This window comes from Hypoxylon trugodes (assembly GCF_022578975.1).
Source record: "Hypoxylon trugodes strain CBS 135444 unplaced genomic scaffold F4822scaffold_1, whole genome shotgun sequence".
NCBI classification, from domain to species: domain Eukaryota; kingdom Fungi; phylum Ascomycota; class Sordariomycetes; order Xylariales; family Hypoxylaceae; genus Hypoxylon; species Hypoxylon trugodes.
The window spans coordinates 2260507-2279126 of record NW_026250016.1 but is presented as its reverse complement, the minus strand read 5'-3'; the positions used below and the strand labels follow the sequence as shown (position 1 = coordinate 2279126).

Here is an 18620-nt window from a genome sequence, read left to right as displayed (position 1 = left end):
GTACCTGCCACGTCCCTTTAGATATGAATTGCTTAACACATGTCAATGCAACAAAGTTACTCAAGTGAATATGACGAGGCCAATATCTTTAAAATTAATTATCTACTTAGAAGGGAAGTTACACGTAGATACAAATCAAATGTTCAACTCAGCCTCCTCATTATTCCCGTAAGAACTTCACTGGGGATCTGCTTAAGCGGCTGAACAAGCAGGTACGTAGGAACTTGTTATGAAAATTGGGGGTGCGACATGGACACCCACCTTACGTAACCTTGGAAGTCAGGACCCTCTACAGGTAGCTGGAGGTACCGAGATCCACTGTGGGGCAGGAGCCAAGACCGGATTTAAGCCCCGCAACCCAAACCCCGACGCGTTCACTTCTACATCACCATCCACCCAACTTTTACTCTTACAAGCTTAGCTCAATTAATAGTATCTCATAGAGATCATACACCACGACACGTACCATTAGGTAATTAATGCAAGCTCCCGTCTGCGATAAGACGATAGCATCAATCAGTATACTCTTGTTTTAATCTTCCATTGCGGATACTCATCCTTCATTCGACATCGTTATTTGTTCGGCGATCGCAAGCTACTACCACGTTATCCTTGGGGATTTGATGATCTGCCACCCCTCCCTCCAATTCAGGCCTGTGTGACTATTCACGTAGTTGCAGGCCCTCTTACGGGTCCATGCCTTCGCCGGGAAGCTCGCCATTCGACGGACAGTCCCCTTCATCTGCGGCCCCGTCGAAACGTAAACCCGCTGGTGCTACTGGTGCCCATTCTCGACAGCCATCTGACGTCCGATTATCCGGCCACGATCAAAAACGTCCTAAGTTGAATAATCTGATCGACCAGAGTACCACGAGAATGAGCAAAGCCTTCAGCAAACGACCCGAGATCGTCGACTTGACGAGGCCCCCTACTGCATTCCAACCACATAAGGGCGCAAAGAAGCTTGTCATCAAGAACCTTCGAACTACCTCTCGAGCCAACGACCTCGAGAAATATTACGATGCCACAAAGAAAGAACTACTAGACGCCCTCCAGGCTATATTCGAGCAGAAGCAACCCCGTCAACCTCTCGAGAGACTTTATCGTGGCGTCGAGGATCTCTGCAGGCATGGCTCATCTAGGGAGCTTTATGAAATTTTGCGGGAACGATGTGACAATTACTTAAAGAATAACCTTCATAAGTCCATAGTCGCCGAAGCTGGGCCATCGGATGTTGATATGCTGAGGAGTGTCCACAAACATTGGGTTATTTGGAATACCCAGTCGGTAACTATATCTATATTGTTGCCGCAAACCCTCGGAGGCTGACGTGCAATCTTAGATTACGATTCGCTCAGTGTTTAGTTATCTCGACCGATCGTTTCTTCTTGGTAACAAGGAACTTGCCCAGATTAACGATATGGCGCTGTCACTGTTTAGGAGAACGGTTTTCGCTACGAGCTCTAACTCAGGTGATAGGACCTTCGGTGGCATGTGCGATCTAGTGGACTACGATCGAAAAGGAGATCCCCGATTTGACCCAGCTTTGTTACGTGACTCTATTTCAATGATCAAGATCCTGAGCATATACGGAAGGGCCGCCCGATCGTTCGAACCAATATTCATAGAAGAGTCTAACAGTTACTTCATAGAATTCGCCGAGGAACAGAGCAGCGCCTCCTTGAAGTCCTACATTTCCAGTTGTGAGAAGTTACTTGCGCGGGAAGACTATCGTTGCAACGCCTATAATTTTGATAGCACTACTAAGAGACAATTGATGGAAAATGCACATCAATTACTTATCGATAACTATTCCGACAAGCTACTCGACAGTGACAGCATCAGCAAGCTCCTAGATGAGAATGCTGTGGAATCTATGAAAGCCTTGTATGACCTCTTACGACTATCAGGCATACAAAAGAGCTTAAAGCTACCGTGGGAAGAATACATCATACAAGCGGGCTCGGCAATTGTGAAAGACACAGCCAGGGGTGACGAGATGGTGGTCAGATTACTTGAATTAAGGAGATCATTGGATCTCATGATTCGAGATGCCTTCAAAAAGGATGACGAGTTTACGTATAGCATGCGGCAAGCATTTTCAAGCTTCATCAATGACCGGAAGATATTGATCGCATGGAACTCGGGTACTTCCAAGGTTGGCGAGATGATTGCTCGATATATCGACTTACTTCTCAGAGGAGGTCTAAAAACTCTGCCAAAGTCGCTGCTGTCCGATGTCAAAGACCGTGTCGATGCCGAGAAAAGTGGACAAACAAGTACCGGTGATGAGGATGCCGAGTTGGATCGACAACTTGACCAAGCTCTCGAGTTATTCCGCTTCATAGAAGGGAAGGATGTCTTTGAGGCATTTTACAAGCAAGACCTAGCGCGACGTCTTCTCATGGGTCGTAGTGCCAGCGCGGATGCGGAGAGAAGCATGTTGGCGAAGTTGAAGAACGAGTGTGGTTCTAACTTTACTCACAACCTAGAGCAAATGTTTAAGGATCAACAGATCGCTCGTGATGAGATGGCTTCGTACAAAGCTTGGCGCGAGGGAAATGGACATGCAAGGAGTAACTTGGATCTCAGCGTCAACATCTTGTCTGCTGCAGCATGGCCGTCATATCCAGATACACAGCTCACACTCCCCAGCGATGTTGCGAGTCAAATCGAACTATTCGAAGGGTACTATATCAACAAACACACTGGAAGACGCCTTACATGGAAACATTCCCTTGGCCACTGTGTAGTTAAGGCACGCTTCAATAAAGGGTCGAAGGAGTTACTCGTCAGTGCTTTTCAAGCCGTCGTGTTGACTCTATTCAACGAAATTGAGGGTAAGCCAGACGGGTTCCTCACTTATCAAAACATCTCAGAGAACACGGGTTTGAGCGGAAAGGATCTGAATCGTACTCTACAATCTCTCGCATGCGGAAAAGTTCGTGTCCTCACGAAACATCCGAAAGGGAAGGATGTGAACCCAACCGACACTTTTACCGTCAACAAGGCATTTACGGATCCTAAATATCGCGTCAAGGTCAATCAAATTCAGCTTAAGGAAACCAAGGAAGAAAACCAGGATACTCACGAGCGGGTTAATCAAGACAGACAATTCGAATGCCAGGCCGCTATCGTAAGAATAATGAAGAGCCGTAAGACAATGACGCATTCCAATCTCGTCGCCGAAGTCATCAACCAGACTAAGAGCAGAGGTGCTATCGAGCCGGCCGAGATCAAGAAAAACATCGAGAAGTAAGTTACCTCCCGCATCTAAATTGCACTACTGAATATTGGGCTAACATTGAGTCAGGTTAATCGAAAAGGATTACCTCGAACGTGAAGGAAGCTCATACACGTACCTCGCATAAGTTCTGTTACAGATGGCGGCCTGGTCTGTTAGTCACTACATGGAGTTATGAGAATTGATAACGAAAGCCTATATAGAAATCTATTACGGCAGGCCCAGTTCAGTATTAGCGAACTGGGTGTACAGCCTCCCCTAACTAATCGATTTAGTTAGCATGCCGAATGGTACTAATGAAATAACGAACGATTCAATCAATGCCTTGAATATGTGTGAAAGTTTACATTCGGTAGTAGATTGTTGTTGTCTGGCTACTTTCCCCGCAAGTGGCATGAGCATTCGACGATAGTAAGCACCAATTAAGCAGATCAAGTATGAGACAGAAATTAATTCTACATTTCCGCTATTATATGAGAATACTTTTTCCAACCATCAGCTAAGTACTTTTTTATGAGGTACATCATTACCACCATCCAAACCACCACCTCCCCACACTCCAACAAGCTCACATCTCACATCTACGGTTCTATCGGATACGCCTTATCATAAAACTCCGTAGCCCAAACCACCAACCGTCCCGCCTTCCTATCATCATCCGTAAACAATCCATTCCACGAGCTCCAGACCTCCTTCAATTGAATCTTATGTCTAGCTCCAGGGCCCGACCAATCAAAGTATTCATGTAGCGTAGAATTAATACCTTCGTATCCAATGATAAACCGCGCCATATCCTCACCAGGTCGATCGCGTGGCCATAGTTCTTGCAAGAACCCGATTTTGTCGACGTAGAATTGTCGCGTTTCGTCCATGTACACCCGGCGACGTAGCGAGTGTGGCTCGGTGTCGATGGGTGGTTCGCAGGTTAGGGCGCGTGCGCGGAGCGCGGGGTATATGAGGTGAGAGCGCCAGGGTGTGGCGTGGCATGGGGTTAAGAAGAGTGCGAAGAGTTCTTGCTCGAAGTCCAGGTCATCGGTTATGGTGTTGGTAAGGCTAAGGTGCTTAGGGTGGATTCTTTCGAATTCGGAGCGTAGAAAGTCCATCACTTGGATAGGAGCCGCGGCATGGAAATAAGAGAGGTAACCACCTATTATGGCGTTTACGAGGAGCCCCGTTGCTAGTAAGGGTGTTCGCTTCCACCCTAGATTTGGGGTTGAGACGGTAGCGGTGACGTCTGCTATTGATGTAAAAAAGGATGTGATGTACGGAGCTGCTAGGACGTGGAAGACTGGGATAAGGGGTGTGATGAAGCGGACTTCTTTGTGGGAGACTAATGATAATGAGGCTATCGTGGTCGCTACAACGAAAGACAATGCTTTCAAAGTGTTGGAGGTCGTAACCGACCAACCTGACCTCTCTACATCCAAGGACTTGTAGAGGCCCTGAAGCACGAAAGGGGTTACGGTTGTACAGGACAAGGTTATGCCTTGGGAGAGATAGTAGTGCCAGTCATTTTGGCCGTAGAAGGCGGCTAGGTCCTTTCCTACGTTGAATTGTAGGAACGTGAGAGGAGGGAATGTCCATTCTCCATAGTATTGACGGTCAGCTAGCAGAGACAGACCTAGAACAAGTGACCTAAGACTACTGTCAGAAAACCACAAGAAAATTGCTAGAAGATTTACCTACCCGCATAGGAATACCTCCCTATACGCAATAAGGAGGTTTGTTCTAGTAAGTGGCGACTTTCCACCAAGGGTGAGCCTTGTCAAAGCAAGAGAGCCTATAGCCAACCATATTAGAAGATTAGTTGGTCGTAAGAGAACTGCAAATGCAGCCAAGATCAGAGACAAGCGGAAACTATACATCGCGAGTTAGTATAAAAACGTCGCATTCTAGGACTTGAGACATGCCTGTTGATTTGGCTCCAAGTTTCGAAAATTGGAATAGTGGAATACTGAGATTCCGCAATTCCATCATCTTCGGTACCGAGAAGCTTCCAAGGAAAATAGTAGAGAGCCGTAGCTGTTAGCGTGGTCTCGAAGCAATTGGAGAATGTCCTCGTTGAAGTATACCATTGCCAGGGGTTGAGCAAGGTCGTCAACAACTATACGCAGGTATGAGTAATTGTGCATCAGGCAGCTATCCAGGGGTCAAGTTACTCACAACAGACCAGGCAGCAGCACTCCCTCGGCCGTACAACTTCTCGGCTAACCTCCAAGAATACCAATCGCTCAAGGTAGCAAATCCAGTCTGTAGGACTTTAGGTGCTACAAGGAGCAATTTGGCCATGACCTGTGGAGCCATATTCGACCCCCCGAAGTTTTGGACGACGTAGTATCCAAAAGCGAACACAGCGGGGTGAACTGAAGAGCGGAGTTGATGTTCCCATTCCTTTTTTGAAAAATTAACTAAAGCTGAGTCACCAGACCAAGTCTGAATAGAACAACGTCGTATAGGCTAGGAAAGTTGTCTGATAGTCTACATACCCAGGTGAGCCATGCTCCGCTGTTCCCCCCAAATGCCATACGCCATGCTGGTTCGAGAGCCTGGAAATATTCGTCTGGTTGGAAAAATGTACGAACGCAAAGCGCATTAATGAGGCGGAAGGCGAATATCACGGCCAATGCCTCTTGGGCTTTAATGGCGGCTTTCGAAGCTACATGGGTTTTAGAAGAGCTTCGTGTGATGGTCGCATTAGACGCTCCAGAGTTCGACTTCTTCCCTGAACCCATATTTGAGTTTTATATCTTATATATCCATTTCACAAGACTCAATTGGAGAATTCAATGCGAAATTGAAAAGTATAGAATATAAATAGACATAAAATAAGTTGAGGCTACCTGGCAATTTGTTGTATGAGATAACTAACAACTCTTGTCCAGCCAAATTTGGATTTCTCGGAGCTATCCGAATTGAGACAAGAACAAACTCTCTTTAAAATGATTAGGTAACTCAGCTTAGGTAATTCGTTGAACCATACCCATGTGGGGTATCCCGATATCGTTAGGCAGCTGATCACAGCTGCGAAATAAGGCTGCCTCTATAATAAAATGATTCAATAAGATAATACCTAAGTAGTCGAATAACTTCACATGACTTCATTTCTATGTTCGCCGCCAAGCGCAGGGTCTACCTAGCAACGTCGGATACCACCCCCACGAACATAATTGCTTCCTCCTTCACCATTGGTCATCTAGATATGAACCATCCGTGATTGGTCTGTTATTGAAGATTATTCGGCTACCGTGACTGCTCCGGGCTCGGCGGACATCCCTTCCTGCAGCCGCCTGTGTCATATTTTATCAATACTAGCGGTATCCGGGGTTTGTTTTTTTTTTACATTCTTTGGTTCTTGGGTCTTAGGTGTGTGTGAGAGTAATGTCAGGTAGGCAATCGATGTCATAATTTGGGCAACATTTCCATATTCTTGGGTTGCAAATTATTCGAATAAGGAATAACTTCGTCATTGTTAGTTCCCCATCCTTCTTCTCTATACACACACTACACACACTAGTTGAAGAAAGATAGGGATAATCCATCCAGAGGTTTTTATCTTCCTTGTCCTTGTTTGTTGCGCGCTTTGCTTCGGCATCGCACAAGAATTCCTTCACCGCATGTGACCAACTTGAACTGACTTCAGGCCCGACCGAGCTTGTATCTTGTCATCATCTCATTATTGCCAATGCCCGGGAATGGATGAGTCCGCTTCGACTTGCACTTAGGGGTTTAGTGTGTCTATCAGTATCAGTCCAACGCTTTTCATATTACGTACCAATTCTCCTTCCCCGGCTTCAATTTCGCCCCCGCCTTGGAATTTCCTCTTATCTACTTCGGCTCTTCAAGGCTTTTGTTTTGTCTTTTTCTCTTTTAATAAACTTCTTTCTTTTCTTCCAAGACAAGACAAGAAAAGATTTCATACCTCGGTTCCAGACCCTATTGTAGCAATAGGTCAACATCTTATCTAACAATTCCTCTTGGAACAAACACTTGTTCCGCGCATCATCATCAATTTTCTTTCTTATCGCTTCTCCCCCGCCGTCGCAAGCTTACTCACACAACCATGGCCCCTCACGCCGATGTTTCGACTGCCAGCCTTGGCAACGGTTCGACGAAGTCATCCCGATACCATTCCTCCTCCACCCAAGGCGCAATTGAAGCCGAAAACAAATACGCCGCCCACAATTACCACCCGCTTCCTGTCGTCTTCGCTCGCGCAGAGGGCGTCGACGTCTGGGACCCGGAAGGGAAGCATTACATCGATTTCCTATCCGCATACAGCGCCGTGAACCAGGGTCATTGTCATCCAGCGCTGGTGAAAGCTCTCACTGATCAGGCCGGAAGATTGACCTTGAGTTCCAGGGCTTTCCACAATGACGTGTTCCCCAAGTGGGCGGAAAAGGTGCAAGCAATGTTTGGGTACGACATGGTTCTACCAATGAACACCGGCGCCGAGGCTGTGGAGACCGCCATAAAGATTGCAAGAAAATGGGCTTATAAAGTCAAGGGCGTTCCTCAGGGTAAGGCATTGGTCTTTGGCGCCGAGGAGAACTTCCATGGCCGCACGGTAGGTTTTTTTTTTTTTTTTAATGGATCGTATCATATAGGTATGTAAAGTAGGTGGATCGTCCATTCTAATAATGCTGTAAACAGATGACGGCGGTGACTCTATCCACTGATCCAGAGTCCAAAGATAACTACGGGCCGTACGTGCCTAATATCGGTGCTGTTTCCCCTTCGACCGGAAAACCTATCCGGTACAACAATGCAGATGACTTGGAGGAAGTGTTCAAAGCTCATGGGAAGGAAACTGCTGCATTCATAGTGGAGCCCATTCAGGGAGAGGCAGGAGTAGTGGTTCCCGATGACGATTACTTGGTCAAGGTCCATGCGCTTTGCAAGGAATACAATGTGCTTCTGATCTGTGATGAGATTCAGACGGGTATTGGTCGCACAGGACGTATGCTATGTTCTGAATGGGCAGGCATCAAGCCAGACATGATTACGTTGGGAAAAGCTATCTCTGGTGGCATGTATCCCGTCAGCTGCGTCCTTAGTAGTAAAGATATCATGCTTGTCGTCGAGCCGGGGACCCACGGCTCGACGTACGGCGGAAATCCACTAGGCTGCGCAGTCTCTATACGTGCTCTCGAGCTCATGGAAGAAGAGAAGCTTACCCAGAAGGCCGAGAAACTTGGTAACATCTTCCGCGACGGTCTGGCGGCATTTAAGTCGCCAATTATCAAGACCATCCGCGGAAAGGGACTACTAAATGCCGTCGTGATCGACGAATCAAAGGCGAATGGCCATTCTGCGTGGGACCTATGCGTTCTCCTTAAGGAAAAGGGACTATTGGTAAGAAAAACACACTGTGACGACAGACTTCCGAATTTCCCTTGTCCTCTGCAACACAGTGCTAGTTGTGCCAGTTAGTTAGCTAACATCGGAGATCAGGCTAAACCGACACATGGGAATATCATCCGATTCGCACCGCCATTGGTCATTTCGGAAGCGCAGCTTCGAAAGGCCATGTCCATCATTGGTGATGCATTGCAGGAGTTACCAACGATGAAAAAACATGAGGACGTCCACGTCGAACTGGAGAATTAATTGATTTGATTTGATTTCTTTCGCCGCGGCATGCCCTCCTCCCTCCACCCCCATTATCGACACCCTGCAATCTTTCTTAGTTTCGTATCAAATAAAATAACGGGATTGGGCGGCCATTGGGAATTGGGACCACGGACTCGATGAACCGTTTTGTTGGCAAGGCGCACAGCATTTGCGACTTATGGGACAAAGTGGAAAAAGGGTGGTAAGAAAGTGCGAGGTTACTTTTTACCTGGTACGTGCGGTACATACATTCACACACATAGTAAACAAGTCGGAAATCAAGGGTGGTGTGGTGGTGTCCTGCAACCCTGCTGAACCTATAAGATTCAATGCTTGACCGACAAGGTTGGTTATTCTTCTATCTACCCAGAATACTACGTAAAAAAAGCTTCCATAAGACCCTGTATGACTCTGTTCTAGAGGGCTAGAAAGCTGCAGGGGGTCTTCTCATGACCAAAAGACTATGTATGGAATGGGATGAAATGTGATGGGATGGGATAGGACGGATGTATGTATACACTAATACCTTCCCATAGCTTTAGAAGATGGTTAATTTCGTCTTTCCCAGGTTCTAAACCGCCAATCTGGCAAATGCGGGGACCATGTGTTGCGGCAATGCGCATCTTGGGTTGTGGATATCGGTTGCTTGGCTTGGCTGGTAGTAATGGGTAGCATTGGTAGTTATAGCAATTACTGTTAATGGGACAGCTTTGATACGAAGTAACCCTAGAGATTCTCTCTCCACGGCTAGTAATTGGCGCAATGGACTCTTGATCGTAAACTAGCTCTACCTACACTACCTCCCGACCTCCCTAGGCTAGGCAGACTGACTACCTGGCCGGCTCAACCACGTACTACTACCTTAGCTCAATGCAGTAAACGTGTCTCACAAAATTCATGTGGCCCCGGGGGTCGCAGATGGATGCAGCCTACCTTAGGTACATACGTACATATATATATACATGATATATGCACTATACATATGCACTGTGGGTTTGTCGGTTTGTCCTATACCAATGCAGGACAAGAAAGCTCGGCATAGTCTCTACAAATAGTGTAAGTAAAGACATAACTTACCGACTTACTACAGCTCTTCTTGTTTATCGATATCGAAAATGTGCTAGTTTATATGGATTCGTAATGGATCAGAGCTTCACCGAGTAAGCTCCCGGCAATCAGTGAATTATCTTTGATCGGGTAAGTCAGGAACAGGAACCTTGATGTGAGCATCAAAAAAACACCCCAGCTTACGAGCTTACGGGCAAGCCTGTTTTGGAAAACCTACCTACCTGGTAAGCATTTTCCAAAATAATAAATCGGACCAACAAGCAAACTGTGGACGCAATAGAAAAGCCAACCTAGAAGACCACCATTTGGGTTTCCGATTTGCCCTCGGATCAAAAGACGTGCATACCGCCCAGGGGAGGCGAGTTCCACAATGGCCGAGTACGTGTAGCTTCGGTCTGCCTAAACTAACATAAGCGAAAGAACAAGTTCCCATATGATCTTCTATATGCATGGTGATTCAAGAGTTGCTATAGAAATTAATTCACCTGGGAAGGGGGAAATCTGAATCAGGGTGTGCATGAGTGTGTATTTGATGTGTGTATGTAAACTTGTATCTATCTATCTGTATGCGTCGGGTGTACTTTAAGCAAATCGATAAAAGCGAAAAGATACTTACACTTAGTACCTCGTTTATTCTAAATAGACGAGATCCATACCTACATTAAATGTATGTATGTTCGGTAGTGGATAGATAGACTAGAGCTATCTCTAGCGAATTGGACGGGAGATCTACTTACAAGAGACAACTCATCCCATCCCGGTGTCAGCATCGGGAATCGGCAAGAGTCAAGTAGGCAATAATACATCTTAATACAACGCGACATGATAAGGAAATATAGACCAAGGTAAAATAAAAGAAGTATAGAAATGTACCTAGACATATAAATTAAAAGATAGACCAAGTCCCGGTTACGGAGGGAGTCAGATAAGAGAGGGAGGAAGAAAAGAGAAAAAAAAGAAAGCGCAGCGGATTAAACGAGCCGCCTTTTTCAGGGTCCTTCCCTTATCCCTTATCCCTTATCCCAACAACGTTGCTTTGTCCAACCATATTTTAAGCGCCAAACCTTAGAGACGAGCGACCAGCGGATTGGGAAAACGTTGTGATCAAGTCTGTAAGCAGCAGGTACTACTATCCAATGTTCCTACGCATGTACTGTATTCCTTCCCGGCAATTATAGTAAAAAAGTGGTAATAGCGATGGTAGTAACAGGCAGTGAATGGTAAGTGCAAGTGGTAAGTGGTACGCAGTGACACATAATACAGTCGGACACAGACGTAGATACAAAGGCCCTTCTCCTTTTCTTAGTTTGGATCAAAATATGTCCCTTATTCCCATTGGCGATCACCTCATGATTGTGTTGACAAGCATCATACATAAGTGTCAATGGGTACATTATTCCTGGCTGAGCCTCACCGCCGATCAGTCAGCAAAGTCGTATTTGCAAAGAATAACGGAAAATAAGCTCATCGATATCGATTTTGACGCAGGTTTGAATTGCCTAGTACGATACTATTCCATTGTTAACGTTATGCCGGTAGTCGGTAGTATGTTCTAATGCTATTGAACCGCAGACAAGGAAATCGGAACAGTAATGGAAAGTAAAAATAGGCGGTCGAAATAATGATGCAATGCGAATAGTTGGTTGCGACTTGGCTCTGATCTGCATACAAAGAATACATCCTGACAAGAAGCAAAGAGGCGTAGAGATAATAGGGACGACACCGCTTTGAGCTGACTAAACCATACAATCAATGCCACCCCTTTTTATTATTATTATCCTGACGAAACATCTTTTATCCTAAGAAGGATGCAAACAATACCAAGCTAGACCGCCTTCCCCAGATACCAGATGGGGACTCGGAGGAATCAAAGGAATGACTGAATCCAAGGGCCGATCAATGAACGATAATGGCCTATCAACGCTGTGGAGACCTGGACGAACAGCGTGCATCAGGACACACAATAGTGGACTTAGGGGAATGGGGGTTAGGTCCTGAATCCACTCACCCATCCATGTCTAGCGCCCATAGTGCCTAGCGTCTTGGGAAACATCCAGTGAATACTATGTAGTGAATGTACCTAGGGTATCACTGTACTCTACAGTGCTTGATCGTGCTACACTTGATTGTCCTAATCTTCCCCCAACAGGTACGAGCAGTAATACTTGGTATCCACTAAGTTTTTAGCATTGGTTGTACGACGTCTTATTTGTTCAGGGGCATATAAAAGGTGGAGACGGGATTGGCGGCATCGGCTTCTAGATTGGGTGGTGCAGTGACAGTGCGCAAGGTGCAGCATTGGAAGTTGCAAGTGCAAGGCGCAAGTCCCATTCGGAGAGCCTTATCAATTCTTATCATGCTGAAGAGTCACGAGTGACGAGTACCTGTCTACTGATCTTCATTGTTCATTCACCCATTGCATTTGCTCAGTCTCTGTAGCGAGACTAGTCTACATACGACTTACATACATCCCATCCGTATTTCGTACATTCATTCATAATAATTGTCACCACTACGACTACACTAAATATGGTACCTTGCCATTTCGTCCCGTGAGCAACTTGATCGTCTCGCCTCACCTCGACTCAACTCGACTTGACGTCTCTCTTCCTCTCTACTTCTTGCCATCTCGCCCTTTCTCCTACATTCTTCATCCTTAATAATTTTATTCACCCACCCTTCTTTTTTATTAGGAATATCCTCTTCGTTATATCCCCTTATTAATTCGCCTATCACTGAAGTCAGTCGGAAATACCCATACGTTGTACCTACAACCATTTGCATACCATCATTCCCACCATTACCCCTGTCGATAGAGGATCGAGAAAAAGACGAGCACAGACAGCAAAAAACAGAAAACAGAAACGAGAAAACGGAGGCAGATAGGGTTAGAAGAAAAGAAGAAGTTCCCCAGAAGAGTACATAGCGCAAAAAACAGACCGAGTCATTCACTTGATTATCGGCCAACTCATCTCAACTCAACTCAACTCAAGTCGACCACATCAACTTACAAGTTAAGGTAGCCTAGGAAAGCTACATTGACCTTGTTCTTCTCCATCATACCCATCATTACCTAGCACTGATACCTCAAGAGGTGCTAGCATAGTCGACTTGCAGCTCTAGGTAGCTACCACTCGAGGATCTCGCAGCTATCATTGACTGTCTCCTTACGCAACCCCCCTGTACCTACATATTACAGCTACAGCCTACAGGACCTTACGGGACCTACCTGACCTATCTACGGTTTCATACGCGTGTATTGTACCTAGGAACATAACGCCTTGTTTCTTTCTTATCCTTTTGTTTCCCCTATTCGTTCTTACTGGGCTATTGTCTCCGATTTTCCCCTTCAATCAACCCGGGGGAAAAAAAAAGACGAGAGAGAGACCGGCTGCCGCCCGACCATCGAGAGAAACAACACGAGATCTACCATCGTCTCATACCCTGGTGGCCCATCTCTCTTAACTGAGCAGCCTAAGCCAGCTTACCTTACCTACCCTTACCTAAATCCCCCTGTGTCCGTCATTCGAGGTGACACAGACATCCCCGCCTTTCAAGGTTTCTGTCTCCAGGGCTCTCCAGGGCTTCTCTCGATTATCCCGCCGACCAACCTATCGGATACCCTGCCTCTACGGAGTACATCATTTACATCCACTTTGACGTCCAGGTCCCTAACCTGCCTAAGCCTTGGTTCCAGAACAGACACACACGCGAACTTGTCTGACTGAACTGTTTCGTTTCTTTCTTTTTTTTCGTCCTCGACCTTTCGATCTCGACTTCGACCTCGATTTTTCTTCGTCCACACCTGTTGCACTTGTGCACTACCTCTACACCCAACCCACCTTTCCTTTCTCTCCCATCGGCGGACCACCCTAATCCTTCCTTCATATTCAACCTGAATGTGTACATGACGAATACTCGAGTCACCGACTTCATCCCGATCCCCTTATAAGCCCACGGGCTGCATTAACCAGGCTTCCTGTCATAAGTCAACCTACACAGGAAGTTATGGCTGACACTCGAGCGCATTTGGGCTCGACCTCTCGTCGTGCGAGAGCCGCCGATGATGTCGTTGGTCAGTTCGTTATTGGTTCCGAGATAGGCAAAGGTAGCTTCGCCCAGGTATATATGGGCAGGCATAAGGTTCGTATATTCCACAGCCCACAGCCCTATGTGCATCATTCTATCCTATCATAATCTATCCCACTACCTCCCTACCTAAAGTACAACTTGAGGCTCTCTTGTTATCTGTATCTAGAGCAACAGCGCACAGCGCACTACCTATCACCACCATCGTGACTCATGCCCGAAGGTTGCAACCTGGCTAATGGAGACGATAACGATACAGGTATCCGGTGCTTTGGTTGCGATCAAATCCGTCGAGCTCGCACGGTTAAACAAGAAGTTGAAGGAGAACCTCTATAGCGAAATTAAGATTCTCAAGAAGCTCCGACATCCTCACATCGTCGCCCTCCATGACTGCATCGAATCTAAGACCCACATCAACCTCATGATGGAATACTGCGAGCTAGGAGATTTGTCGTTATTCATCAAGAAGAGGGAAAAGCTCATCACACATCCTGCCACTTGCGATATGGCCCGAAAATACCCAAGCATACCCAACGCAGGCCTCCACGAAGTCGTCATCCGCCATTTCCTCAAGCAGCTTGCGAGTGCCTTACAATTCCTACGAGCAGGCAATTTCGTCCACCGAGATATTAAGCCACAAAACCTCCTACTTCTTCCGTCGATTCAATACAGAGAGACCAACAAAGACAGCCGCCCGATTCTTGGTGCTAGTCACGACTCGTTAATACCGGCAGTCGGGTTGGAATCACTACCAATGTTGAAGCTTGCTGATTTTGGCTTCGCTCGTGTATTGCCATCGACATCTCTAGCAGAGACGCTGTGCGGATCTCCCCTCTACATGGCGCCTGAAATCCTACGTTATGAGCGATACGATGCCAAGGCAGATCTGTGGTCTGTTGGGACTGTCGCATATGAGATGGTATGCGGCAAGCCTCCATTCAGAGCCAGTAATCACGTTGAGCTTTTGAGGAAAATTGAGAGTTCTGATGCTAAGGTCAGCTTTGGTCGAGAATGTCAAGTTAGCTCGGATCTCAAGTCCTTGATTCGCGCCCTTCTGAGGCGCAATCCTGTTGAAAGATTGAGTTTCGAGGACTTCTTCAACCATCATATTATCGCAGGTGATATACCTGATCTGGTTGAAGATGATGTACCCAGGATACAAAGACAGCCATCGACAGACGTGCGTGCCGCCTCTAGGACTAACGAGCTTGGGGAGAGTCCGCGACGTATGTCGACCCATCGTCGATACGGTACAGAAGCCGACGCTATGCGCCACGATGCTCGTCCTCCCTCGCCTCGTGAAAGACCGCTCAAACCGTCACCTCTATCCTCCCCGACCGAATTCAACAACCAAAACCTCTCAACCCAGGGTAACTCACGTGCAGTACAGTCTCCAGACGACGACATAGCACCAGGCCTTGGGATTCGACGGCCGCAGGCGATACCTTCTACATCAGCACCCACTCGACCATCATATGCTGAGGATCGTCGCAGACGCGGACTATCAAATGCCTCGGTAAACAAATACTCTCACAGTCAATCTCCGCCAAATGATGAAATCATAAAAGGCAAGGGGAGATCTGAACGTTCTACAGCGGATGAACGAGAAAGAGCAGCACAAGAGATCGCTTTCGAGAGAGATTACGTTGTAGTAGAAAAGAAGCACGTGGAAGTGAATGCATTTGCAGACGAATTAGCTGCTAAAGGAGCACAAGCCCAAGCAACATCCCCTAGGTCGGGACAAATAATTCGTCGTGCGACACAACAGGGCGTGCCAACGTCGACGACGGGCGCGATTCCCGCCCAGCCCTCTAATGCGCTACAAATCGCACAGGGTAGGCAACGACAGGAACACTATCGCCGAGGCTCATACGATAAGAACATATCCAGTAGCCCCGGCTCTACGACATCCGCTATTTACAATGCTATTTCAGATGCGAGCTTGAGGTTTTTCGGCTTCAAATATCCAACACATCTGCTTGGTAAGGGAACGTCACCCCCTAACCCTTACAATGCGTTCCCGACGTATCCCACACCGCCTGCTCCCGTCGGTCTCATTACAGACGGACGTCAGGGCGGTCCAGTTGATGAGGACCAGCGTGTCGCTCAATTAATTGAAGAGAATGCGACACGAAGCGACGTTGTTTGGGGCTTTGCCGAAGTCAAGTATAAACAACTTGTCCCATTAGCGCCTTCAATGGACCATGGGCTCGGCGGCGTTCCTGCAGATAAGATAGGATCTGAAGAAGATGACGGTCTCACTATAGAAGCAATTGTGGCATTATCGGAGGAGGCTCTCGTTCTCTACGTAAAGGCCCTCTCGCTTCTTGCGAAGTCTATGGATATCGCGAATATTTGGTGGACTCGCAAAAGTCGCAATGATTCTAACTCTGCACAACACGTCATTAATCGTGACGCAGTAAGTGCCCAGAATCTAATCACAAGGGTGAACTCTGCCGTCCAATGGATCCGCAGACGTTTCAACGAGACTCTAGAGAAAGCTGAGATTGTACGACTCAAGCTCATCGAGGCCCAAAAGCAGCTTCCGGAGGATCACCCAAGCCACCCTGCCAACAATCAGCTGGAGAGTGTTCCAACGGGCGCCTCTAGTACCGAGGGCATCTACTTAACAGCTGGTCTCAGTGCTGAAAAGTTGATGTACGAGAGGGCTCTTGAGATGAGCCGAGCCGCTGCTATCAACGAGATTGCCAATGAGGATTTGCAAGGGTGTGAAATTTCGTACATCACTGCAATCCACATGCTTGAGGCGGTTCTAGACAATGGCGAGGACTTGGCGAAACGCAGACTTTCCGGATCTTCGAAGGCCGACCAAGATGCGATTCGGGAGGGTGCTTCCGATATCAACTCTGATGATCAGCAAGCTGTTCACAGTAGTACGTATTCCCGTTAAAGTATCACATATATACATATGACTAACCCAAATTAGTGATCAAAATGGTCAACAACAGACTTAAGGCCCTTCGAAAGAAATTACAGATAATTGCCAATGCCTCTAAAGCTCAACAAACTTTACCCCGAAAGCGCAGCGGCGATGTCACACCGCGGAGCGTTCCCATAAGTGCTTCGTAACATATACGAGCACCATTTTTAACGACGTATGACGACACGTAAAAAAAAGAAAAGAAAAAATTGCACTACAAACATTTACGCCCCGCGGCTTTTATAATTTGTTCATTAAGACTAATCCCAAGCCATAATTGGCAGTGGCTGGTCTCCTTATCATTCCTAGCAGGGTCCATCATCTGGCGTTTCGGACGGCAAGTTCACTTCGGTCTCATTATATTTATAGGCATTCAATACTTTTTCCTTACTTCTGCCGCCGAGTCGGCCTATTTTTCTTTCACGGAGCAACATTATCTAGGGACTTGCGGCGTATGCCTCATTTGGATGACGGGAGGGCGTCACTTCGGTCCTTCGTGTATGTTCGGCGTGTTCGCAGCAGAGAACAACTGCTTCTCGCTGCAGTGTCTGGCGTAAAGGCGGGGGGATTCACAGCACCATGAATTGCGCATGGTTTTTGTCAGCTGGCTAGCTGTGAAACCTATACACGGGCGGTATAGGGGATTCCCCGGGCATATTCGGCATTTTCCTCTCTCTGTCTCTGTCTCTGCAACGACCGAATACCCAATTTGGAAGAACATGGTACTTCTCCGTGATTTAAGGGAAATGGGATTCAGTTGTATATTGCTCTGCTTGCTTTGTTTATTCTGGTCGGTGTCAGGGTAGATACTATTATCAGGGTTTTTTATTGCTGTCTATTTGTTTTTCGGCTAGAGCTTGCTTTTGTTTTTCTCGGGGCTGGTTTTTGCATATGGACCCGGCGGACCTGGAACCTGGGGGCCTGAAACCACGACGACGGCTTTTCTTGTAACTACAGTGTATAAGGTAGTCTTACTTCTTCTCAACCCCGTATGAATAGCCAGGAAATTGACGATGCTTTGGCTTCTTTACACTATGGTTACTATGGAAGTGCTTTGAATTCATGAGTTTCGATTTCGTATATTGTTCTGGATTTGAGTCTCGCGTGATATAAAATACGAGCACAACATATATCGAAATCAAGGTTTTGAGAATTTAATCCTGAAAGATACTGGAACTGTACTTGGGTAGGATTCTGTCGTCAATATTCGTAAATCCTCCAGTGACTTGATGCTTCACGTAACTATTAGATATCATATACTGAGGTACAGTAAGCCCTACACTCCTCGACATAGGCGTTTTAAATTCGCGCAGTTATCAGAGAGTCTTGGACACGAAGTAAAGGTGGCTGGTAAAAGCTCTGCATACATACGACCTAGGCGTTATCGCTGAGGGATCTTGCACTTTTAAGCGAAAGATACCTTATCTTACTTTGAGTGACGAGAGTCTTTAATTGCGCCTCGAGAAATATGACGTCCGCGACGAAACTAGTGCCTGAGCTACTGCGTTGATCGATCTCTCGTCATGAGGTGCTTAGCTGCTTGCGTAGGTAGGCTAGTCGTTAGTTGGGTCAGCGGCTTGCTTTAGTTCGACGCTTCTTTATATTGTTCGTTTTGTGGTTAGCTCCGAGAGCTAGATACTTGTTTGAGATTAGATGGGTTAGACGTGA

The 18620-nt window shown here is 46.7% G+C and overlaps 4 protein-coding genes across 4 annotated transcripts; 3 read left to right on the top strand and 1 right to left on the bottom strand.

Annotated features, from left to right (window-relative positions):
• The first annotated feature begins 400 nt into the window (after positions 1–400).
• Positions 401–3565, top strand: F4822DRAFT_385705 (Cullin-domain-containing protein). Its single transcript, XM_051456650.1, has 3 exons — positions 401–1287; positions 1343–3255; positions 3314–3565. The coding sequence occupies exons 1-3, from the start codon at positions 697–699 to the stop codon at positions 3369–3371; spliced, it is 2562 nt and encodes an 853-aa protein (XP_051319532.1). The 5' UTR covers positions 401–696; the 3' UTR covers positions 3372–3565.
• Positions 3566–3679: 114 nt separating this feature from the next.
• On the bottom strand, positions 3680–6136 carry F4822DRAFT_385703 (glycosyltransferase family 22 protein). Its single transcript, XM_051456649.1, has 5 exons — positions 5731–6136; positions 5408–5635; positions 5155–5348; positions 4931–5101; positions 3680–4879 (listed from the first exon to the last, which is right to left on the bottom strand). The coding sequence occupies exons 1-5, from the start codon at positions 5974–5976 to the stop codon at positions 3826–3828; spliced, it is 1893 nt and encodes a 630-aa protein (XP_051319531.1). The 5' UTR covers positions 5977–6136; the 3' UTR covers positions 3680–3825.
• A 1649-nt stretch (positions 6137–7785) lies between these two features.
• Positions 7786–9574, top strand: F4822DRAFT_385700 (ornithine aminotransferase). The gene is made up of 2 exons (XM_051456648.1): positions 7786–8596; positions 8696–9574. The coding sequence occupies exons 1-2, from the start codon at positions 7895–7897 to the stop codon at positions 8849–8851; spliced, it is 858 nt and encodes a 285-aa protein (XP_051319530.1). The 5' UTR covers positions 7786–7894; the 3' UTR covers positions 8852–9574.
• Positions 9575–13318: 3744 nt separating this feature from the next.
• Positions 13319–17322, top strand: F4822DRAFT_23386 (Serine/threonine-protein kinase ATG1). Its single transcript, XM_051454183.1, has 3 exons — positions 13319–14065; positions 14271–16905; positions 16959–17322. The coding sequence occupies exons 1-3, from the start codon at positions 13931–13933 to the stop codon at positions 17099–17101; spliced, it is 2913 nt and encodes a 970-aa protein (XP_051319529.1). The 5' UTR covers positions 13319–13930; the 3' UTR covers positions 17102–17322.
• Positions 17323–18620: the final 1298 nt, after the last annotated feature.